This window comes from Pleurodeles waltl, chromosome 2_2 (genome assembly GCF_031143425.1).
Source record: "Pleurodeles waltl isolate 20211129_DDA chromosome 2_2, aPleWal1.hap1.20221129, whole genome shotgun sequence".
NCBI lineage: Eukaryota > Metazoa > Chordata > Amphibia > Caudata > Salamandridae > Pleurodeles > Pleurodeles waltl.
This window is the reverse complement of record NC_090439.1, coordinates 1,012,683,492-1,012,701,979: the sequence shown is the minus strand read 5'-3', so window position 1 is coordinate 1,012,701,979 and position 18,488 is coordinate 1,012,683,492. Positions and strand designations below refer to the sequence as shown.

Below are 18,488 nucleotides of genomic sequence, written 5' to 3'. Positions count from 1 at the left end.
GTGCCTTTGTCACTCAGAGGGCCAGGACCAAAGCCTGCACTGGGTGGAGGTGCTTCTCACCTCCCCATATAGGATCTGTAACACCTGGCAGTGAGCCTCAAAGGCTCATGCCTGTTGTTACAACACCCCAGGGCATCCCAGCTAGTGGAGATGCCCGCCCCTCCGGACACAGACTCCACTTTTGACGGCAAGTCTGTAGAAGATAATGAGAAAAACAAGAGGAGCCACCCACCAGTCAGGACAGCCCCTAAGGTGCCCTAAGCTGAGGTGACTCCTGCCTTTAGAAATCTTCCATCTTGAGATTGGAGGATTCCCCCAATAGGAATAGGGATGTGCCCCCTCCCATCAGGGAGGAGGCACAAAGAGGGTGTAGCCACCTCCAGGAAAGTAGCCATTGGCTACTGCCCCCAGACCTAAACACACCCCTAAATTCAGTATTAAGGGGCGACCCTGAACCCAGGAAATAAGATTCCTACAACCTACAACAACAAGAAGGACTGCTGACCTGAAAGCCCCGCAGAGACGACAATTGACTTGGCCCCAGCCCTACCAGCCTGTCTCCAGACTCAAAGAACCTGCTCAGCGACACATCCAGCGGGACCAGCGACCTCTGAGGACTCAGAGGACTGACCTGCACCTAAAGGACCAAGAACCTCCTGAGGACAGCGGCTCTGTCCAGAAACCGCAACGAAACAGCAACTTTAAAGAAACTCTCACTTCCCGCCAGAAGCGTGAGTCTTCACATTCTGCATCCGATGCCCCCGGCTCGAGTTCAGGACAACAAACACCGCAGAGAGGACTCCCAGGCGACTCCCAATGACGTGGACACCCTGAGCCCCCACAGCGATGCCTGCAGAGAGGATCCAGAGGCTCCCCCTGACCGCGACTGCCTGGTAACAAAGGAACCCGATGCCTCGACCAAGCACTGCACCCGCAGCCCCAAGGACCAAGAGGAACCACCTACCAGTGCAGGAGTGGCTAGCCCAGTCTGTGGTTGGCCCGAGAAGCCCCCTTATGCCCTGCCTGTAATGCCAGAGTGACCCCCGGGTCCCTCCATTGCTTTCAACGCAAAACCCGACACCTACTTTGCACACTGCACCCGGCCACCCCTGTGCTCTTGAGGGTGTGTTTGTGTGCTTGTGTGTGCCCCCCCCCCCCCAGTGGTCTTCTCCCCGAGGACGCAGGTACTTACCTGCTAGCAGACTGGAACCGAAGCACCCCTGTTTTCCATAGGCGCCTATGTGTTTTGGGCCCTCCTTTGACCTCTGCACCTGACTGGCCCTGTGTTGCTGGTGCTGTGGCTTTGGGGTTACCTTGAACCCCCAGCTGTGGGCTGCCTATGCCCAGGAGACTGACTGTGTAAGTGCTTTACTTACCTGAGAAACTAACGTTTACTTACCTCCCCCTTGAACTGTTGGTTTTAGCAGTGTCCACTTTTAAAATAGCTATTTCCCATTTTAACCAAAACTGTGTGTACTACTATTTTAAATCAAAGTTCAATACTTACCATTTTGAAGAACCTTGCATTTTATGTACTTACCTCAAATCTTGAATCTTGTGGTTCTAAAATAAATTAAGAAAATATATTTTTCTATATAAAAACTATTGGCCAGGGGTTAAGCCTTTGAGTGTGTGTTCTTCATTTATTGCCTGTGTGTGTACAGCAAATGCTTAACACTACCCTCTGATAAGCCTACTGCTCGGCCACACTACCACAAAATACAGCATTAGAATTATCAAATTTTGCCACTATCTTACCTTTAAGGAGAACCCTTGGACTCTGTGCACACTATCTCTTACTTTGAGATAGTATATACAGAGCCAACTTCCTACAGCCCCACACCTGGGGGTGTCTAAACACTGTTTTTTGGACATGCCCTTTGATGGCTCTTGTCTCTTTGTAGACAAGGTGGATTCAGCTCGGGAGCAATGATTCTGATGTTTCAGCCTCTATCATGGATTTCGCTAAGAATAGCTCTGAGACTTCTGGTCCTAATGGCTTTCTGCATTCTGCTGGTGACAAATGCCAGATGGCATAAGCGGGCTCTGCAGTGGGACCTGAAGTTCCAGTGGGGTCAGCATCAGGGAAATCTCTCCAACATGGTCCAGATCTCAGAGGAAACTGCAAAAGACCTGCATTGGTGGCTTTCGGAACACGATTGGGTCAACAGCAGATCCCTCTCCCTTTCTCAACCAGACCTTACAGTAGTGACAGATGCTTCACTCCTGAGATGGGGCGGCCACATGCGAGAGACGAGATCAGAGGTCTCTGGTCTCCAGCAGATTCCGGGCTCCATTTCAATCTTTTGAAGCTCCAGGCTATCAGGCTTGCATTGAAAGCATTTATTCCCTCTCTAACTAAAAGGGAAAGTGGTGCAAGTGTTCACTGACAACACTACCGCCATGTGATACTGCAACAAGCAGGGCCGCCATGTGGTACTGCAACAAGCAGTACCGCCATGTGGTACTGCAACAAGCAGGGCATAGTGGCGTTGTGGACTCTTTATCAAGAGTCTCTATACCTCTGGGCATGACTAGAACATCATGGCATAATCCTGGTGGTTCAACATCGGGTGGGCTCGCTGAATGCCAGAGCAGATGAACTCAGCAGTCGATGCATACTCAATCACGAATGGAGTCTCCATCCAGAGGTGGCGCAAGGCCTCTTTCAGCAGTGAGGAGAGCCTTGGTTAAATATGTTGGCCTTCCCAGAGAATGCGCAATGTCAACTGTTTTGCGCTTTGGAGTTTCCAAGGCTGACCTCATTCGGCAATGCTTTTCATCTCAAGTGGCACTCAGGCCTCCTTTATGCCTTCCTGCCAATACAAATTTTGTCCAGAAGATCAAGAGTAACCGGGCCCAAGTTTTCCTTGTAGCTCTGGACTGGGCACGAAGAGAATGGTATCCAGAGCTACTGAGCATGGCCACGTATCCTGATGAGACTGCCCCTATGGGAGTATCTTCTGTCGCAGAAGCAGGGGACAGTTCTCCACCCAAATCTGTCCAGTCTTCACCTTCTTGCATGGAGATTGAACGTGGCAGTTACCAGCTTTCGACCTTCCGCCCAAAGTCTGTAATGTTATCTTACCAGCCAGGCGTCCCTCCACTAAAACAGTAGAAACCTGTCGTTGGCATACATTTATGGCATGGTGTACCAACAAATCTGTTGATCCCCTTTCTGCTCCTCTCTTTAAGGTTCTCTTGTTCATCCTTTCATTGGCATACCAGGCTCTGCTTTGGGCACCCTTAAAGGTTACTTATTGGCCATCTCTTCCTTTCTTAGGTTGCCTGACCAACCTTCCTTATTCAAGTCTCCCATTGTTGGAAGGTTCCTTAAGGGACTCACCCATTTGATTCCTCTGACCCTGTTCATTATGCTCCAGTGGGACTTGAACTTGGTCTTGACCTACGTTATGTGTGCCGCTTTCGAGCTGCTGCACAATTGTCCCTTGCAGCTCCTAACAATCAAGACTATCTTTCTTATTGCCATCACCTCATCTCGCAGAGTAAGTGATCTTCAAGCTCTTTCTTCCAAGCCACCTTTCTTGCATGTCCCCGCTGACAAAGTGGCGCTTAGTGCGAGGGCTTCCTTCCTTCCTAAGGTTGTTATGCCTTTTCACATAGTCTTATCCATTACTTTGCCTACTTTTTACGCATCCTCACATCCCACTCATGAGGAGGAGAGACTCCGCCATCTGGATCCAAAAAGAACATTAGTGTTCTACCTCAATCGTACTAAAGATTTCCGGGTGTACGATCAACTCTTTGTTGGATATGTGGGTGCGAAGAAAGGGAAGGCAGTGCAGAAACATCTCATGATGGGTACTGCTCTGCATCAAAATGTGCTACGCTTTGGCTAAAAAGCAAGCCCTTGAGGGCTTGCATGCTCATTCTGTAGAAAGCTGGCCTGGTGTGTTGTGAACACCTGTGGTGTTATCACCTTATACCAGGTCCAGGTATCCCCTATTAGTAAAGTGTAAACCATATACTAAAGTTGAATTTGAAAGGCAGTCCCCCTCCCAAGGAAGTGGAATCCATAGAGTGGAGCTGGTTGAACTAGGAACCCCAAGAAGGCAGCAGGCACAGGCGTCACATTGAGGGCCACTCGGCACGCCTAGAGATGTGTCCCACGATGCTGGAGCAGCAGACAGGAGACTGTGTGTTGCAGGAAGAAGTGCTGGGGGCCGGGGTTACACAGAGCCTGAAGATCTCTTGGAGGAGGAACAAACAAGCCTTGGTAGCTGCAAGAGTCGCGATGCACAGGTGTATTTTCCTGCAAGGAGAGGCAAGGCCTTACCGTCTCCCAAGTTGGGCAGCTGGCAGAGAGGAACATGGGGACCACTCCAGACCACCACCTGTGATGCAGGATCCTTGCACCTCCAGAGGAGAGAAGATCCACACAGCCGGTCGTTGTTGCAGTTGATGCCTCTGGATCAGGGGAGGGACTCCTTAACTCCAAAGGAGATTCCTTCTTACTTCTTGTGCAGGCTGAAGACTCGTCACCCTCAGAGGATGCACAGCCGGGGAAATGTAGCAGTTGCTGCAAGGAGCCGGCGAAATACTGTTGTAGAGCGAAGTTGTCACTGAAGTTGTAGATTGTCGGCTCTTTGAGGGTCCAGTTGCAGTCCCAGTGGCCAGAAAATGAAGTGAACGATGCAGAGGAGTCCTGCTGGAATCTTGCATGTCGAATCTGAGGACCCACCTAAGAGGGAGGACCCTGTGTACCCAGGAAGGGGGATTGGTCGCCTAGTAGGGTGACCACCTATCAGGAGGGGGCTGAGACATCACCTGCCTGACCTGACCACTCATATGCTCCCAGGGGCACCTGCCCACCTTGGATTCAAGATGGCAGAATCAAGTGGCCACCTGGAGGAGCTCTGGGCACCACCCCTAGGGTAGCAATGGACAGGGGAGTGGTCACTCCCCTTTCCTTTGTCCTGTTTTGTGCCAGAGCAGGGACCGATGGTCCCTAGACTGGTGCAAACCAGGTTATGCAAGGAGGTCACCAAATGTGCCCTTAAAAGCATTACAGTGGTTTGGGAAGGCTACCCCTCCTAAAGCCATGTCACACCTATTTCCAATGGAAAGGGTGTTACCTCCCTCTCCCACAGGAAATCCTTTGTTCTGCCTTCCTCCGCCTGTGCTGGTCAAGTAGCAGGAGGGCAGAAACCTGTCTGAGCGGTGACAGCAGCGCGGGCTGTCTGGAAAACGCCAGAAGACTGGTAGGAGCAATTCTGGGGGTCCTCTAAGGAGCTCCTAGAGTGCATGGAATCATACAACCAATACTGGCAACATTATTGGGGTACGATTCCTACATGTTTGATACCAAATGTGCCCAAGTTCAGGGTTACCATTATGTTGCTGGAAACACGCAGGTAAAATGGCTTACTGCACTTACAAAGTCCAGTGTAAAGGAGCTGGAGTTTGTAGGAGCTCTCTGCTCATGCAGGGGTACCCTCATTCACAGGTACCTGCACCCTTCCCTCTGTGCTAGGAGGGCCTACCACAGGGTTGACCTACAGTGACCTGGTGCAGTGACCTGTGGTGACAGGATACATGCACCTTTTCACGCAGGCTGCAATGGCAGGCCAGGAGACACATTTTGCATGGGCTCCCATGGGTTGCACAGTAGATGCTGGAGCCCATGGGGAGCCCCTGGTGTCCTATTGCCCTGGGTACCTAAGTACCATGTACAAGGGACTTATATGGGGTCATCAGTATGCCAATTTTCGGGTGTGCAATGTCCTAAGGAACCAAATTTAGAGGGAGAGAGCACAATCACTGGGGTCCTAGTTAGCAGGATCCCAGTGAACACAGTCAAAACACTCTTGACAAAAGTGAGGGCAACCTTGCCAAATAGAGGGTATTTTCCTACAACCAGTTTTCCTTTGCATCACATGGTGACCATTGGGACTCTTACGATGCAGAATCACCTGCTGATCGAACCCCTGATCTGTAGCCCGCTAAACCCTCCCGTCCAGACAACGCCACCATCTACCATGACCTTCTAGGTAGAGCTGCTATTTACCACAAAGTCCAACTACACACTGAGCCTTTAGAGTACATTTTTATGTTTGAAGCTTTTTCCTCTCGCACGGCTTAGAGCAATACCTGCCAATGCTGAATGGCATTTTGGGAGACAAGCCTGTAATTTTTAATGACCCCATTAGGTCGCTTGTGATTACACCAAGGGTTGACAAAAAAATCAAAGGCATCCCCAATCCACCCTCGCGATTCACTGGTAGTTGACACCGCACGCAAGTGACCCAACTTTCAAACATCGTGTAAGGCACCCCCACCAGATAGAGAGAAAAAAGATCGATGCTATGGGTAAGAGGGTGGCTGCCTAATCCACCAGCCACTAGAGGATCGCCAACTGCACTGACCTATTCTCCTGCTAAGATAGGACGGAATGATATAGGGGATATCCTCCAACATCTCCCAGTAGAGCACAAGAAGTGGGCATCTCAGATTTGCCTCTGAGTGTAAGATAATTTCCAATACCACTGCCTGCTGTGCCACCGCATCTAGAGGCATAAATTCCAGTGTCCTACTCAGAAGACATGCCTGGCTTAAAGCCTCAGGTTTTAAACCTGAGGTATAGCAAAACCTTTTGACCCTCCCTTTCGACGGGGGACACCTTTTTGGTCTCCAGGTCGACATTGTCCTGGAAAGAGTAAAGAAGCAAAAAGAGACAACCAAAGCCATGGTGTCAATGCTGGCATCATCACAATGCAGCTCGTTTCACTGCTCCTCTTATTGTGGCGGATCAAAGCCCATCTCCCCTGAGACCTCCACCTCCTACCAGCATCCCCAGACTCAGACCACTTTGCCAAGGGGATACTACAGTGGCTCCTACAGGGTCAGCTATTCCAAGTGTAGAGGCAAGGACGGATTTACAAATCCCTCTGCCCCCACCACCAAACCCTGACTTGCTAACCACCCAACGACCACACAACACCTGTGGGGAGGTCAAATACAAGGATTCTTAAACACCTAATGGAACATGACTTCCAACCAGTAGGTGTTGGATATTATCCAGCATGGTTATTGTCTAGAGATCACTTCTACACCTCCAAACATTTCACCTCCCGAACTCAAACTTTCACCAGAACATCAACAGTTGCTCAGTGAAGAAGTTCAGGCACTCTCCAAAAAAGGGACCATAGAACCAGTTCCACTCTGACAGCAGGGCACAGGAGTCTAGTCACTCTACTTCCTTATTCCCCAAAAGGACGGGCCTCTGAGACCAGTCTTGAATGTCAGACCGCTAAACATATGCTTTCTAAAGGAGCATTTTCACATGATCACTCTTTCTCTTACTATTGCAACAAGGCAACTTCAGGGATGCACTCAACCTCAAGGACGCCTTCACCTGGTGCATCACCGATACCTAAGGTTTCTAATAAACAGGCAGCATTTTCAATTCAGAGTACTTATCTTTCAGGTCACAACCGCCCGTAGAGTCTTCACCAGATGTCTTGCAGTAGTAGCTTTCCATATCAAGACAACTGGCTTATCAAAAGCGCTACTTGTCCAAAGTTCTTCCAGCACATGCAGGCCATCATAAACTTACTTCATCAACTTGGCTTTACCATCAATGCATTTAATTCCCACCTCCAAGCCCTTCAAAAAAACTACCTAGGAACCACCCTTGACTCACAGAGAGGGTTAGCTTACCCCGATGCCGCCAGGATTCAGTCCTTCCAGGTGTTCATTCCCCAGTTGCAGCCTCATCAGCAGATAAGTCAGGACAGTCATGTGTCTCCTTGTTAGGACGGCTTCATGCATAGCCATATTACCTCATGACAATCTGAACATGCGTCCATTGCAAGAATGCTAAGCTTAGTATTGGTCGGCCGTCAAGCTTGCCACTCTCTGCATTGATGGAACACCAACAGTCTTTTAAATGAACGGCTTTTGCCGCGCTAAATGCGCGGGCCATGCCCAGACATGGGTCTGGGGCTTACTGTGCCACTGGAACCAAGCTACACCTGGCTGAAGAACCCTAACTAGAGCAAATCTAGTCCTAGGTTGCATGTGTTCTGGTTCAGGGAGGGCCTGGTGTGGCAGTTGGGGTCAAGACTGATTTGCATATGACTTGGTCCAAGCAGCTTTGGCATGGTGGGGAAAAAACTGTGTATTCAGATGCGGTCCCAAGGGATTTCCTGTGACTGGGATTAATTCAAGCATTCCATCCATCACCTTGTTGTTTTTGCCACCCTAAGTGCGCTGGGTGTGCCCATACGTGGGTCCCTGGCATGCTGTGCCACAGGAACCGAGCTATAACTGGCGGAAGAGCCCTGCTTATGGCGAAACCAGTCCTAGATTGCTTGTGTTCCGGTTCACGGAGGACCTGGCCTAGCAGTTTGGGCTCGACTGTTCCCATAAAAAGCAGGGTCAAGACTGATTTGGGTATAGCTGGGTCCAAGCTGAGGTGGCATGGTGAGCAAAAAAATGATGAACTAGAATGCGGCCCAAGCGATAGGTTCTTCACCGTCCTTCTGCTCGAATTACTTCTATACTTCCTCTACATACATTAATGTAAGTACCTTTTTCTTTTTAATTCAGCACGCTTTGGAAGCTTATGTCTTTTTTTCTACATTTTGTGCTACTTCCCCCTCATATTCCTGCCCCCCTCCATGCTTTGTGTTGCTCTCCATCTCCCTTCATCCTTCAGTTTGTTAGTTACTTCCTCCGCCTCATCTTTTCCTGCTTTTTATTTTCTTATGTTCATTTTTCAACACACTACGTGTTCCTCCATTGCTCAATTTTCCCTGATGCTGAGTGCACCCACACTCTTTGGCATTGAATGCTCTGCACCCCACCCGCTTTTCCATAGGTCCTCTGCCCCTCACTGTTGCATTCTTTAATGAAAATATAGATATTTTTTTCTTTTTGGAAGGCCCAGTGCTCCGAATTGCTACCTAGTCTCTCCTTTATCATCTTTAATGCACTTTCAAGCATTTTTGTTTTTAATTTGCCACTACAAAATTGACGTCTGCCATAATGGAACATTACATTGAAATTGAAAGGAAAATAAATGGCTGCTGCGTTATGACTCATGTGTGCGTACGTAGTGACACATGCTTATATATGTGTCTGTCTGTTGTCCTTGACAATACTTGTTGACATACCATTGTGATCAGTAGCTCCTGACAGTTATCAAGGATTATCGTAGAAACATGATAATCGGTGATAACCTACAGGCTGCCTTATATGCTCATTGTCATTACTTTTAAAACAGTGATTGTTTTGCTAAACATATGTATGTACTGCTTTCAGACATCAGGTGTTTATACGCTTTGTATTCAAATGTAAAAGAAAGAAAAATAATTTAACTAAGTCTTTCCTACTCATCCAAAAACCTTTAGCTTTAAAAGGGTGGACAGTGGCCTAGGAACATTACAATTTTTATGTGGGGCAGGACAAGGTGGTTCTAGAAAGACAATTGTTCTAAAACCTCATTTTGAAAATATCCGTAGTTAAATACAACTAATAAAACAGGCTACTTTTTCAGCGTATGTTCACTTTTTTGTTTCCTTTAGCCCAGTCCAATAAAGAAAGAACGTTCACCAAGACCCCAGAGCTTTTGTCATTCATCAAGTCTTTCTCCCCAAGATAAACTGTCACTCCCTGGATTTAGCACTTTAAGAGACAAACAGAGACTGTCCTATGGAGCTTTTTCCAACCAGATTAATATATTTACAAGCACTGATTCGCCCACTTCGCCAACAACAGATGCCCCTGCTCTTCCTCCCAGAAACACCGGAAAAGGTTGGTTTGTTGATTCACTCTTAAACATATACAGGAATGACCCATGTCTTTTTAAGATTAAATGAAAATTTGCAACAGTAGACATGTCAGTTGATTTTCATATTTTATAGTGTCAGTGCTCCTCAGCAGAAACCTGCACCAATGTATATGATTTTAGCTGAGTGTGTATCCATTGTAAGCATTATGTTCATTTGATTCTAATCGTGGGGCAGATCATAACTGTGAAATGTTGTAGATCATTCAAATCTGGAAGAGCTCTAAATATACTCTGTAATATTTTTGCAGATATTATTTATGGTGGGCAAAGAAAGATTGTCTAAATAGTGTCTACAGTGTCCCAAACAGCAAGCTGAAAAGTGAGCTGATTATATGGGCTTGGTAGTCTTTAATACGTTTCATTATTTTAGATCATTTGAGTACTATTAATTGATCGCAATGAATCAAAAGCCATACAGCGTCTCATCTTGAATAATTAATAAGTTAGTTTAACATTTTCTGCCTCCTGGTATAGTTTTGAAATCTGCATTTAATTAATTTGAACTTTACACTCACTGTGCTGCAATATTTTCCGCCTCCTATGCCTTTGCTCAAAGAAGTATTTCCTCCAATTTAGGCTCGCCTTTTTCTGAAGGATACAGTTTGTGTTAGGCTTCAGGACAGATGATGCATCTGCAGGTGCCAACTCTACGTCTTATTTTTCTGATCCTTTTGGTGCATTCTCTGTTTTTATTTGAAGCTGTGAAAATTGAATTGGAAATGGCACGGTTTCCAAAAACTGTCCTAACAAACATTTATTGTTGATGGATGTTATTCTCTCAATATTACTCATTTTTCCCCTTTGATAGGATATTCCTTGTTCCTCCAATTTCATACTAAAACTAGGCAGAGCTTTTTCCGTGGAGTGTTAACTTTTTTGTTGGAAATATTTCTTCAGTCACCTGGCTGAACTTATTTATGCCCTGTCTACACTCTTTACAGATAGTACATTTGATTAAGGAATTCTTTTTTATGGCTAACCCATCCAAGTCCAAATGCCACTGACTAGATAAAACAACTTTTTTCCCGTTTACACAACCAGCAAAAGTACTCTTTATAATATGATATTATTCAAAAATTGTGTTTTCTAACTCACTAGAACCATCAGAGAAACTGTGTTGTCCACTTAACATCCTCTTTTTTAAATTCTTATATGTTGTCTGCTGGTAATCATAAATGTTTTCTTCTGTCTTCTACCACGCCTTAATTTGAGGTTGCCTTAAGCATTCAGTCTTTTTTCAATCGTAAAATCCTAAAAGCTTGTAATAATATTCTCTCTTTTTATTACTTACCATATGACTTGCCATATTTTCCTTATGATATGTCTCTAGTGTATTTTGCATGAGCGTGACTAGATGTACTAATACCACATCAGTGTGTCAATTCCTTGTGTTGAAAATCTGTTTTTTTTTTCATTCCACAGTTCATTGAAAGTTTCTTCACTTTATCATATTTTTCCTGCATCTGACTGTGGACTTCCTCAATGCACCTCTCCATATTTATTGAAACTTGGTTGCATCTAGCCTCTTTTGGAGAAAACTCTAGCGATTGTCACAATTCCCACCAACCCCCTTTTAAAAAAGATTCTGTTGCAGTCTGTTATATTCACACCTATGTCGAATCACAATAATTATAAGATCTGCTCCTGTTATTACTGTTGCAATTGTACAATGCTAAAACAGCGACACTTGATGGTGTCAGAGTAATGTTGTGAGGTGTCTGTCTGCTGAATCTTCCAGCAGTCTTTGACACAGTCTATCATATCATAGTGCACTGATTTAGTTTGTCAACTTAAATCATAGTAGGTGGAGCAATTAAATGTTTTATTCTCTTTGCTCTCTGATCAATCCCTGTATATGAACACTAAGATCCCTACACCCTTGTGTCGCTTGGAGTGCCCTAGCTGTTGTTCTATACTCCCTGGTGAAGGGATCCAAGGTTTGACCTAAAGTGTCCTGGTTCGACTTAAATTGTCTTGGCTCTTTCCCATTCTCCGACTGTAGGTATCCCTCCGTCCTAGACCCTCATTGCCAGTGTTCTGGATTTTGGTGTAGGGACATTTGGGGGACTGGAATCTGATTCTGGCCAGTACTGCAGCACCAAATGTTGGCGATTACAACTTTTCTCACTGAAATGGGTAATAACTGCTTGCACTCTCCAATACCAGTTCCTTTTGCTAGCAGTTTTTTCAAATTTCAAAGAGAAAACCACTTCAATTTTCTCCCTGTTCAGACCAGTTGGAAAGTGTCAGCTGGAGGTTTGGTGGGGTGATGGAAGGTTTGGGTGGGCAGTGGATTATGACATATCTTCAGCCTGTCCAGGGAAACATTGTCTGTTAGCCCTCTGCTGCTGTAGTGGCGAGGCAGAGCCAGCACTTGCTCCACTACCAGTCCCTACAAGCATGTAAGTCGTCCGGTGTTATCTGATTGAGACTTCTAGTTGGAGATTCCTTACCTTACAACTTCCCCCAGGCGTCAGACTGGATCTGCAGATTTTTCTTCGAACAGTACCCTTGCGCGCCGTCAGGTGGCATCGGTCGAGTTCATCGCACATAGACGCCGCCTCAGCACGGTGACATCATTTTGTTTTCTTTCTGCACTGTGCGCTGATCCGGAGAGAGCTACTCTGATCATTTTTTGACTAATTTCGACACTTTTGTCAAGTTTTTGGTGACTCCAGGTGCGTTGAGGATGTCCCCAAAGACCGGGTTCAGACCGTGCAAGGACTGTTTATGGTGTTTGAAGCGCGACCATAACCTGAATTCGTGCATGGAGTGCCGGGCCATGCATCCGAAGGCCTTGAGGGAGCAGTCCATAAAGCTCATGGCAGCCCAGCGCTCCACTCTGCGTCGTTCCCGGTCTCGGTCGAGAGGAAGGTCTCAAGACTGCTTGCCAAGTCACCACCACAAGTCTTCAGGTCACTCGGGTAAAAAGAAAAATAAATCGAAAAAGGCTCGGCATTCTTCAACTTCACCCCGTCGCTTGGCTGATGCATTGTGAGAGGAGCATCGAATCTTGAGGGCACCGTCCACGGAACCTGCTACTGGGTGTGCTCCGCACCTCCCCAGGTTTCCAGGTACCGGAGTGACCTCTTCCCAACTGAAAGAGTTCTATTTGGCCATGCGTCTCATATTTGGGCAGTCCAAATGCCCCCCCCCCCCTCCCAAGGGCACCATCTGGTCCCGGGGGTTCGGTTGGGGGCCCTTCTGGTCCTGGCAGCTTTGGCTTCGGTCTCCAAGGGCCCCTTCAGATCCGTGATGACACCGGTTGTGCCATTGCAACCTTCCTTGGCGCCGGCTAAGTTGTTGACGCTCTCAGGGTTGGTTGGGCCCACGATTGACATTGACCCAGTCCCAATTCTCGAGGATTTCGATGCGGAATGGTGTTGGTCGATGCTACTTTCGATGGGACCTACTCACCCCAGGTCCGATTCGGACCCTTTTTCCTATGGGTACAAATATGAGGAGCGATTGGAGGGCACGTTGAACCCTTATGAATACCAACTAGATGATCCTAACATGGACTGTGCACAAAAATTGGGCAAGGCCAGTGGTCTGGATACTTCTGGCTGTCATGCTTTCTCCTCCTACTGTGGCTACGGCAGAGGGAGCCTCCTATTCAGTGATGGTCAGTAGGGCAACTGAGGTCCTTGGCCTCAAACTGCCCACTGTAGCGGTCAGGACTAATCTCTTGATGGAGGTGCTACAGCCTGGGGCTTTCACTTCTGAGCCTCTCCTCCCTTTCAGTGAAGCCCTCACTGATGTCCTTCTGGCTTCTGTGAATAGGACAATCCCTCACCGCAATCAGCCCCGCCCGCATGACCCTAAATTCCTGTCTTAGCACTCCACGACGGTCATCCAGGCATCCTCATCATCTGGCGCCTTTCCATCCGCTCCCCCAGATAGGGAATCAAAGAGGCTGGGCCAACTTGGGAAGAAGATGTTTTCTTCCTCCAGTCTGACGTTGCGGTCAGTGAACACTGCATGCCTTTTGGGCAGTTATACCTACTCCTTGTGGGATATGGTCACGCAAGTCTTGACGCAGATCCCGGAGGCAGGCTGGGCTATTGTCTCTCATGGCGTTGCTGACAGGAAAGATGCAGCGAAGTTCACAATTCGCTGTTGGCTGGACACAACTGACTCCCTGGGTCGATTGGTTGCATCAACAGTGGCCTTGAGACACCACACCTGGTTGGGGACAACTGGTTTTTCGGGGGATGTCCAACAGACCCTTATGGGCATGCCCTTTGATGGCAGCCGTCTCTTCTGGGATGAGGCGTATTCAGTGCTTGAGAGGTTCAAGAAGTCCCGGGCTACGGCTTGGTCCCTCTGCCTTTCGACTGCCCCTTGTCCCCAACAGTCCACCTTTTGCCCCTTTTGTGGCCCCGGAAGGGGCTCCCTGGCACGTCCTTTTCCCAGCCACTGTGCCACCCATGCTACTCAGCCTCTGCATGACGGGGGCGCGGAATCCCACGGGCTTCTGGGACAGGAAACCAGGGGCCTGCCCAGTCCACGCCCGCCCCTGCTGCAGCCTCCAAGCCTTCCTAGTCTGTCCTCCCATTTCAGACCAGTTGGAGGCAGGATTGCCATCACTTGCCCCACTGGGAATCCATCACAACAGACAGGTGGGTTTTGTAGATCGTCCGAAGGGGCTACTCCCTCCACTTCAAAACTGCCCCTCCGGCCATGCCTCCATACTACAGCCACCTACCGGAGGATCATCTGGCACTTCTCTGCAAGGAAGTCATGGTTCTCTTGGCCAAAGGAACCATTGAGAGGGTCTCTGCTCCAGAAGTAGGTTGTTGTTGTTATTCCCGCTACTTTCTGGTGCCCAAAAAGTACAGGGCTTACGTCCTATCCTAGACCTTTGGGCACTCAGTCTCTTCCTCAAGAAGGAGAAATTCAAAATACTTACTCTGGCTCAGGTCCTGTCTGCCTTGGACCCCAGCAGATTGGATTGTAGCATTGGACTTGCAGGACGCTTGCTTCCATATACCAGTCTTCACCTGCCTACAGACGCTGCTTGTGATTCGTGGTAGGTCAAGAGCACTTTCAATTTACCATGCTCCCCTTCTGCTCATGATCGCCCCTCTGGTGTTCACGAAAGTGATGGCAGTGGTTGCAGCTCATCTGCGCATGTTAGGGATTTCAGTGTTCCTGTACCTCGACGACTGTCTGTTGAAGGCAGACACGCCCCAGAAAGTTGTCTCCCACCTTCTTAATATGGCGAACCTTATGCACATGCTGGGGTTCACTATAAACATGCCATAGCCACACCTGACTCCCTCTCAGATGCTCCCTTTCATCGGATTAGTTCTGGACACAGTGCGGTTTTGGGCCTCTCTATAGGAAAGTACCCTCTTTTTGGCATGGTTACTCCCACTTTTTACCTGCTGTCAGTGTGTTTCTGACTGCGTTCACTGAGATCCTGCTAACCAGGACCCCAGTGATATTGCTCTCTCCCGCTGAATTTGGTTGCTTAGGACTTAGCAGACCCCACAATTGGCATACTGGTGTCCCCATATAATTCCCTAGTATTTGGTAGTTAGGTACCCAGGGCATTGGGGCACCAGGGGCTCCCCATGGTCAGCAGCATGTATTGTGCCACCCAACGGAGCCCATGCAAAATGTGTCTGCAGGCCTGCCATTGCAGCCTGCGTGAAAAGGTGCATGCACCCTTTCACCACCGGTCACTGCACCAAGTCACTGTAAGTCACCCCTGTGGCAGGCCCTCCTAGCCCAGAGGGCAGGGTGAACATGCCTGTGCACGTACCTGCTTGAGCAGCGGTGCCCCTACGAATTCCAGCTCTATTTCACTGGACTTTGTAAGTGCGGGGAAGCCATTTTACCGGTGTCCTGTCACAGGTCCACTACCTGTGTCCAGCTACATAATGGTAACTCCGAACCTGGTCACGTTTGATATCAAACGTGTCTGAATCATACCCCAAACTGTTGCCAGTATTAGTTGTATGATTCCATGCTCTCTGGGGGCTCCTTAGAGGACCCCCAGCATTACTTCTATCAGTCTTCTGGGGTTTTCTGGCCAGCCCGCCCTGCTGCCACCCCTCAGACACGTTTCTGCCCTCCTGCTGCTCGACCAGCTCAAGCAGAGGAAGGCAGAACAAAGGATTTCCTTTGGGAAAGGGAGGCAACATCCTCTCCCTTTGGAAATAGGAGTTACATGGTGTAAGAAGGGTAGCCTCCCTAAATCACTGTTATGCTTTGAAGGGCACCTTTGGTGCACTACTTGCATAAACCTGTTTGCACCAGTCCAGGACCTCCCGGTCCCTGCTCTGGCACAAAACTGTACAATGGAAAGGGGAGTGGCCTCTCCCCTGTCCATCACCACCCCTGGGAGCATCTGAGTGACCAGGTCAGGCAGGTAACGTCACAGCCCCCTCCTGATAGTTGGTCACTCTGCTATTTGACCAATCCCCTTTTCTGGGCTATTCAGTGTCTCCCTACCAGGTGGGTATTCAGATTCGATGTGCAAGATTCCAGCAGGACTCCTCTGCATTGTTTACCTCATCTTATGGCCACTGGGACTGCAACTGAACCCTCCAGGAACTGACAATCTACAACTCCAGCGACGACGACGCACTGCAACATTGTTTTTCCGTTTCTTCCCTGCAACTACAACATTTCCTTGGCTGTGCATTCTCTGAGGGCAACAAGTCTTCAGCCTGCACAAGAAGTGAGAAGGAATCCCCCTTGGAGTGAAGGAGTTACTCCCCTGCATCCACAGGCACCAACTGTAACGACGACTGGCTGTGTGGATCCTCTCTCCTCTAGAACTGGGTGGTTTCTGAATTACAGGTGGTGGACTGGAGTGGCCCCTTTGGTCCTCTCTACCAGCTGTCCAACTTGGGAGACTGTAAGCCCTTGCCTGTCCTTGCAGGACAGTACCCCTGTGTACTGCGACTCTTGCAGCTACCAAGGCTTGTTTGCCCCTCCTCCAAGAGATCTTCAGCTCCGTGTAGCCCTGACCCCCGGCACTCTTCCCTTGAAAGCACAGTCTCCTGCCTGCTGCTCCAGCGACGTGGATTCCTCGCCAGCTGTGCTGAGTGGGCCTCACTGCGACTCCTGTGCCTGCTGCCTGTGAGTCACCTGTGTGGGCTGCCTCCTCTTCTTGTGACTCTGCCAGCTGCTGAGGGTCACCTCGACCTCCCTTCCTTGGGTCGAGTCCTCTGGGCCTTGCTGGTCCTCTTCAGCCTTGCAAAACTTTCTTCTCCGACTCTTGCATTTGCCAAGGCTTGTTGGTCGTTTTCCAGCACCACTGGCTGACTGCATCATGACCGCCGACGTGGAACATCATTTGTAGCACTCTGCAACTCCTCTTCTGCTCCTGTGCTGCACTGTTGACTTTCTTCATCCACCGTCGACCTAGTACTGCACCCACAGAAGGGTGGGTAGTGGCTCCTGCCACAGCCGGACACTCCAACTCGAACTGGTCATGGTCTCCTTCTGTTGCATGTCATCTTCTGTTTGGAAGAAACCAAAGGTGGATCCTATCTTTTCTGGGTCTTGCACAGTCCTTTTCCAAAGCTCTCCTGTGGGTTGGGGGGAAAACGAGGTACTTACCTCCTCTTCTCCTGGTCGCTGGGTGACACCCTGATACTTACCTTCGGGGGTTCCTAGTTCCTTCAGCTCCCCTCTTCCGATTCCACTTCTTTGGGTGGGGGACTGCCTTTCACATTCCACTTACTTAGTGTAGGAAGCAAGGCTCTGTATATACTATATCAAAATGACATGTAGTGTGCACTGAGTCCAGGGGCTCCCCAGAGGCTTAACAGAGGCTAAAGTAAATAATACTTTTGCTCTCTTTTGTGGTAGTGTGGTTGAGCAGTTAGGCTTATCAGAGGGTAGTGCAAAGCATTTGTTGTACACACACAGGCAATAAAGTAAAGCACACACTCAATGACTAACTCCAGGCCAATGGTTTTTATATAACAAAAATTTATTTTGTTACTTTATTTCTAGAACCACAAGATTCAAGTTGCAGGTAAGTACATTTGCAAGTAAGTATCCAACATGTGTATCAATATCACTTGTGTAAGGAAATGCCTTCCTTGGCATGGTTACCCCCTGACTTTTTGCCTTTTTTTGATGCCAGTTATGATTGAAAGTGTGCTGGGACCCTGCTAACCAGGCCCCAGCACCAGTGTTCTTTCCCTAAACTGTACCTTTGTTCCCACAGTTGGCACAGCCCTGGCACACAGATAGGTCCCTTGTAAATAGTGCCCCTGGAACCAAGGGCCCTGTTTCCAGGGAAGGTGTCTAAGGGCTGCAGCATGTCTTACACCACACTGGGGACCCCTTACACAGCACATGCACACTGCCTCACAGCTTGTGTGTGCTTGTGAGGAGAAAATGACTAAGTGACATGGCCCTTCCCTTAGAGTGCCATGCCAACCTCACACTTCCTGTGGCAAAGGTAAGTCACCCCCTCAAGGCAGGGTGCACTATACCATAGGTGAGGACACAAGTGCATGAGCACTATGCCCCTACAGTGTCTAAGCAAAACTTTAAACATTGTAAGTGCAGGGTAGCCATAAAGAGAATATGGTCTGGGAGTCTAACTTCTCAGCACAATAAATGCACAGTGATGCCAGTGTGGGATTTATTGTAAAATGCACCCAGAGGGCATCTTAGAGATGCCCCTTGAATACCAGTCTGA

General features: G+C 48.4%; 1 protein-coding gene across 6 annotated transcripts in view; it reads left to right on the top strand.

Moving 5' to 3' along the window:
• The window catches only part of ASAP1 (ArfGAP with SH3 domain, ankyrin repeat and PH domain 1), a 1,537,410-nt gene that overhangs the window by 1,258,691 nt on the left and 260,231 nt on the right, over nucleotides 1-18,488 (top strand). For all 6 annotated transcript variants that reach the window (XM_069220757.1, XM_069220758.1, XM_069220756.1 and 3 more), the window contains one exon: nucleotides 9,549-9,777. In XM_069220757.1, the coding sequence (XP_069076858.1) occupies nucleotides 9,549-9,777 (229 nt within the window). The remainder of the gene's footprint in view (nucleotides 1-9,548; nucleotides 9,778-18,488) is intronic.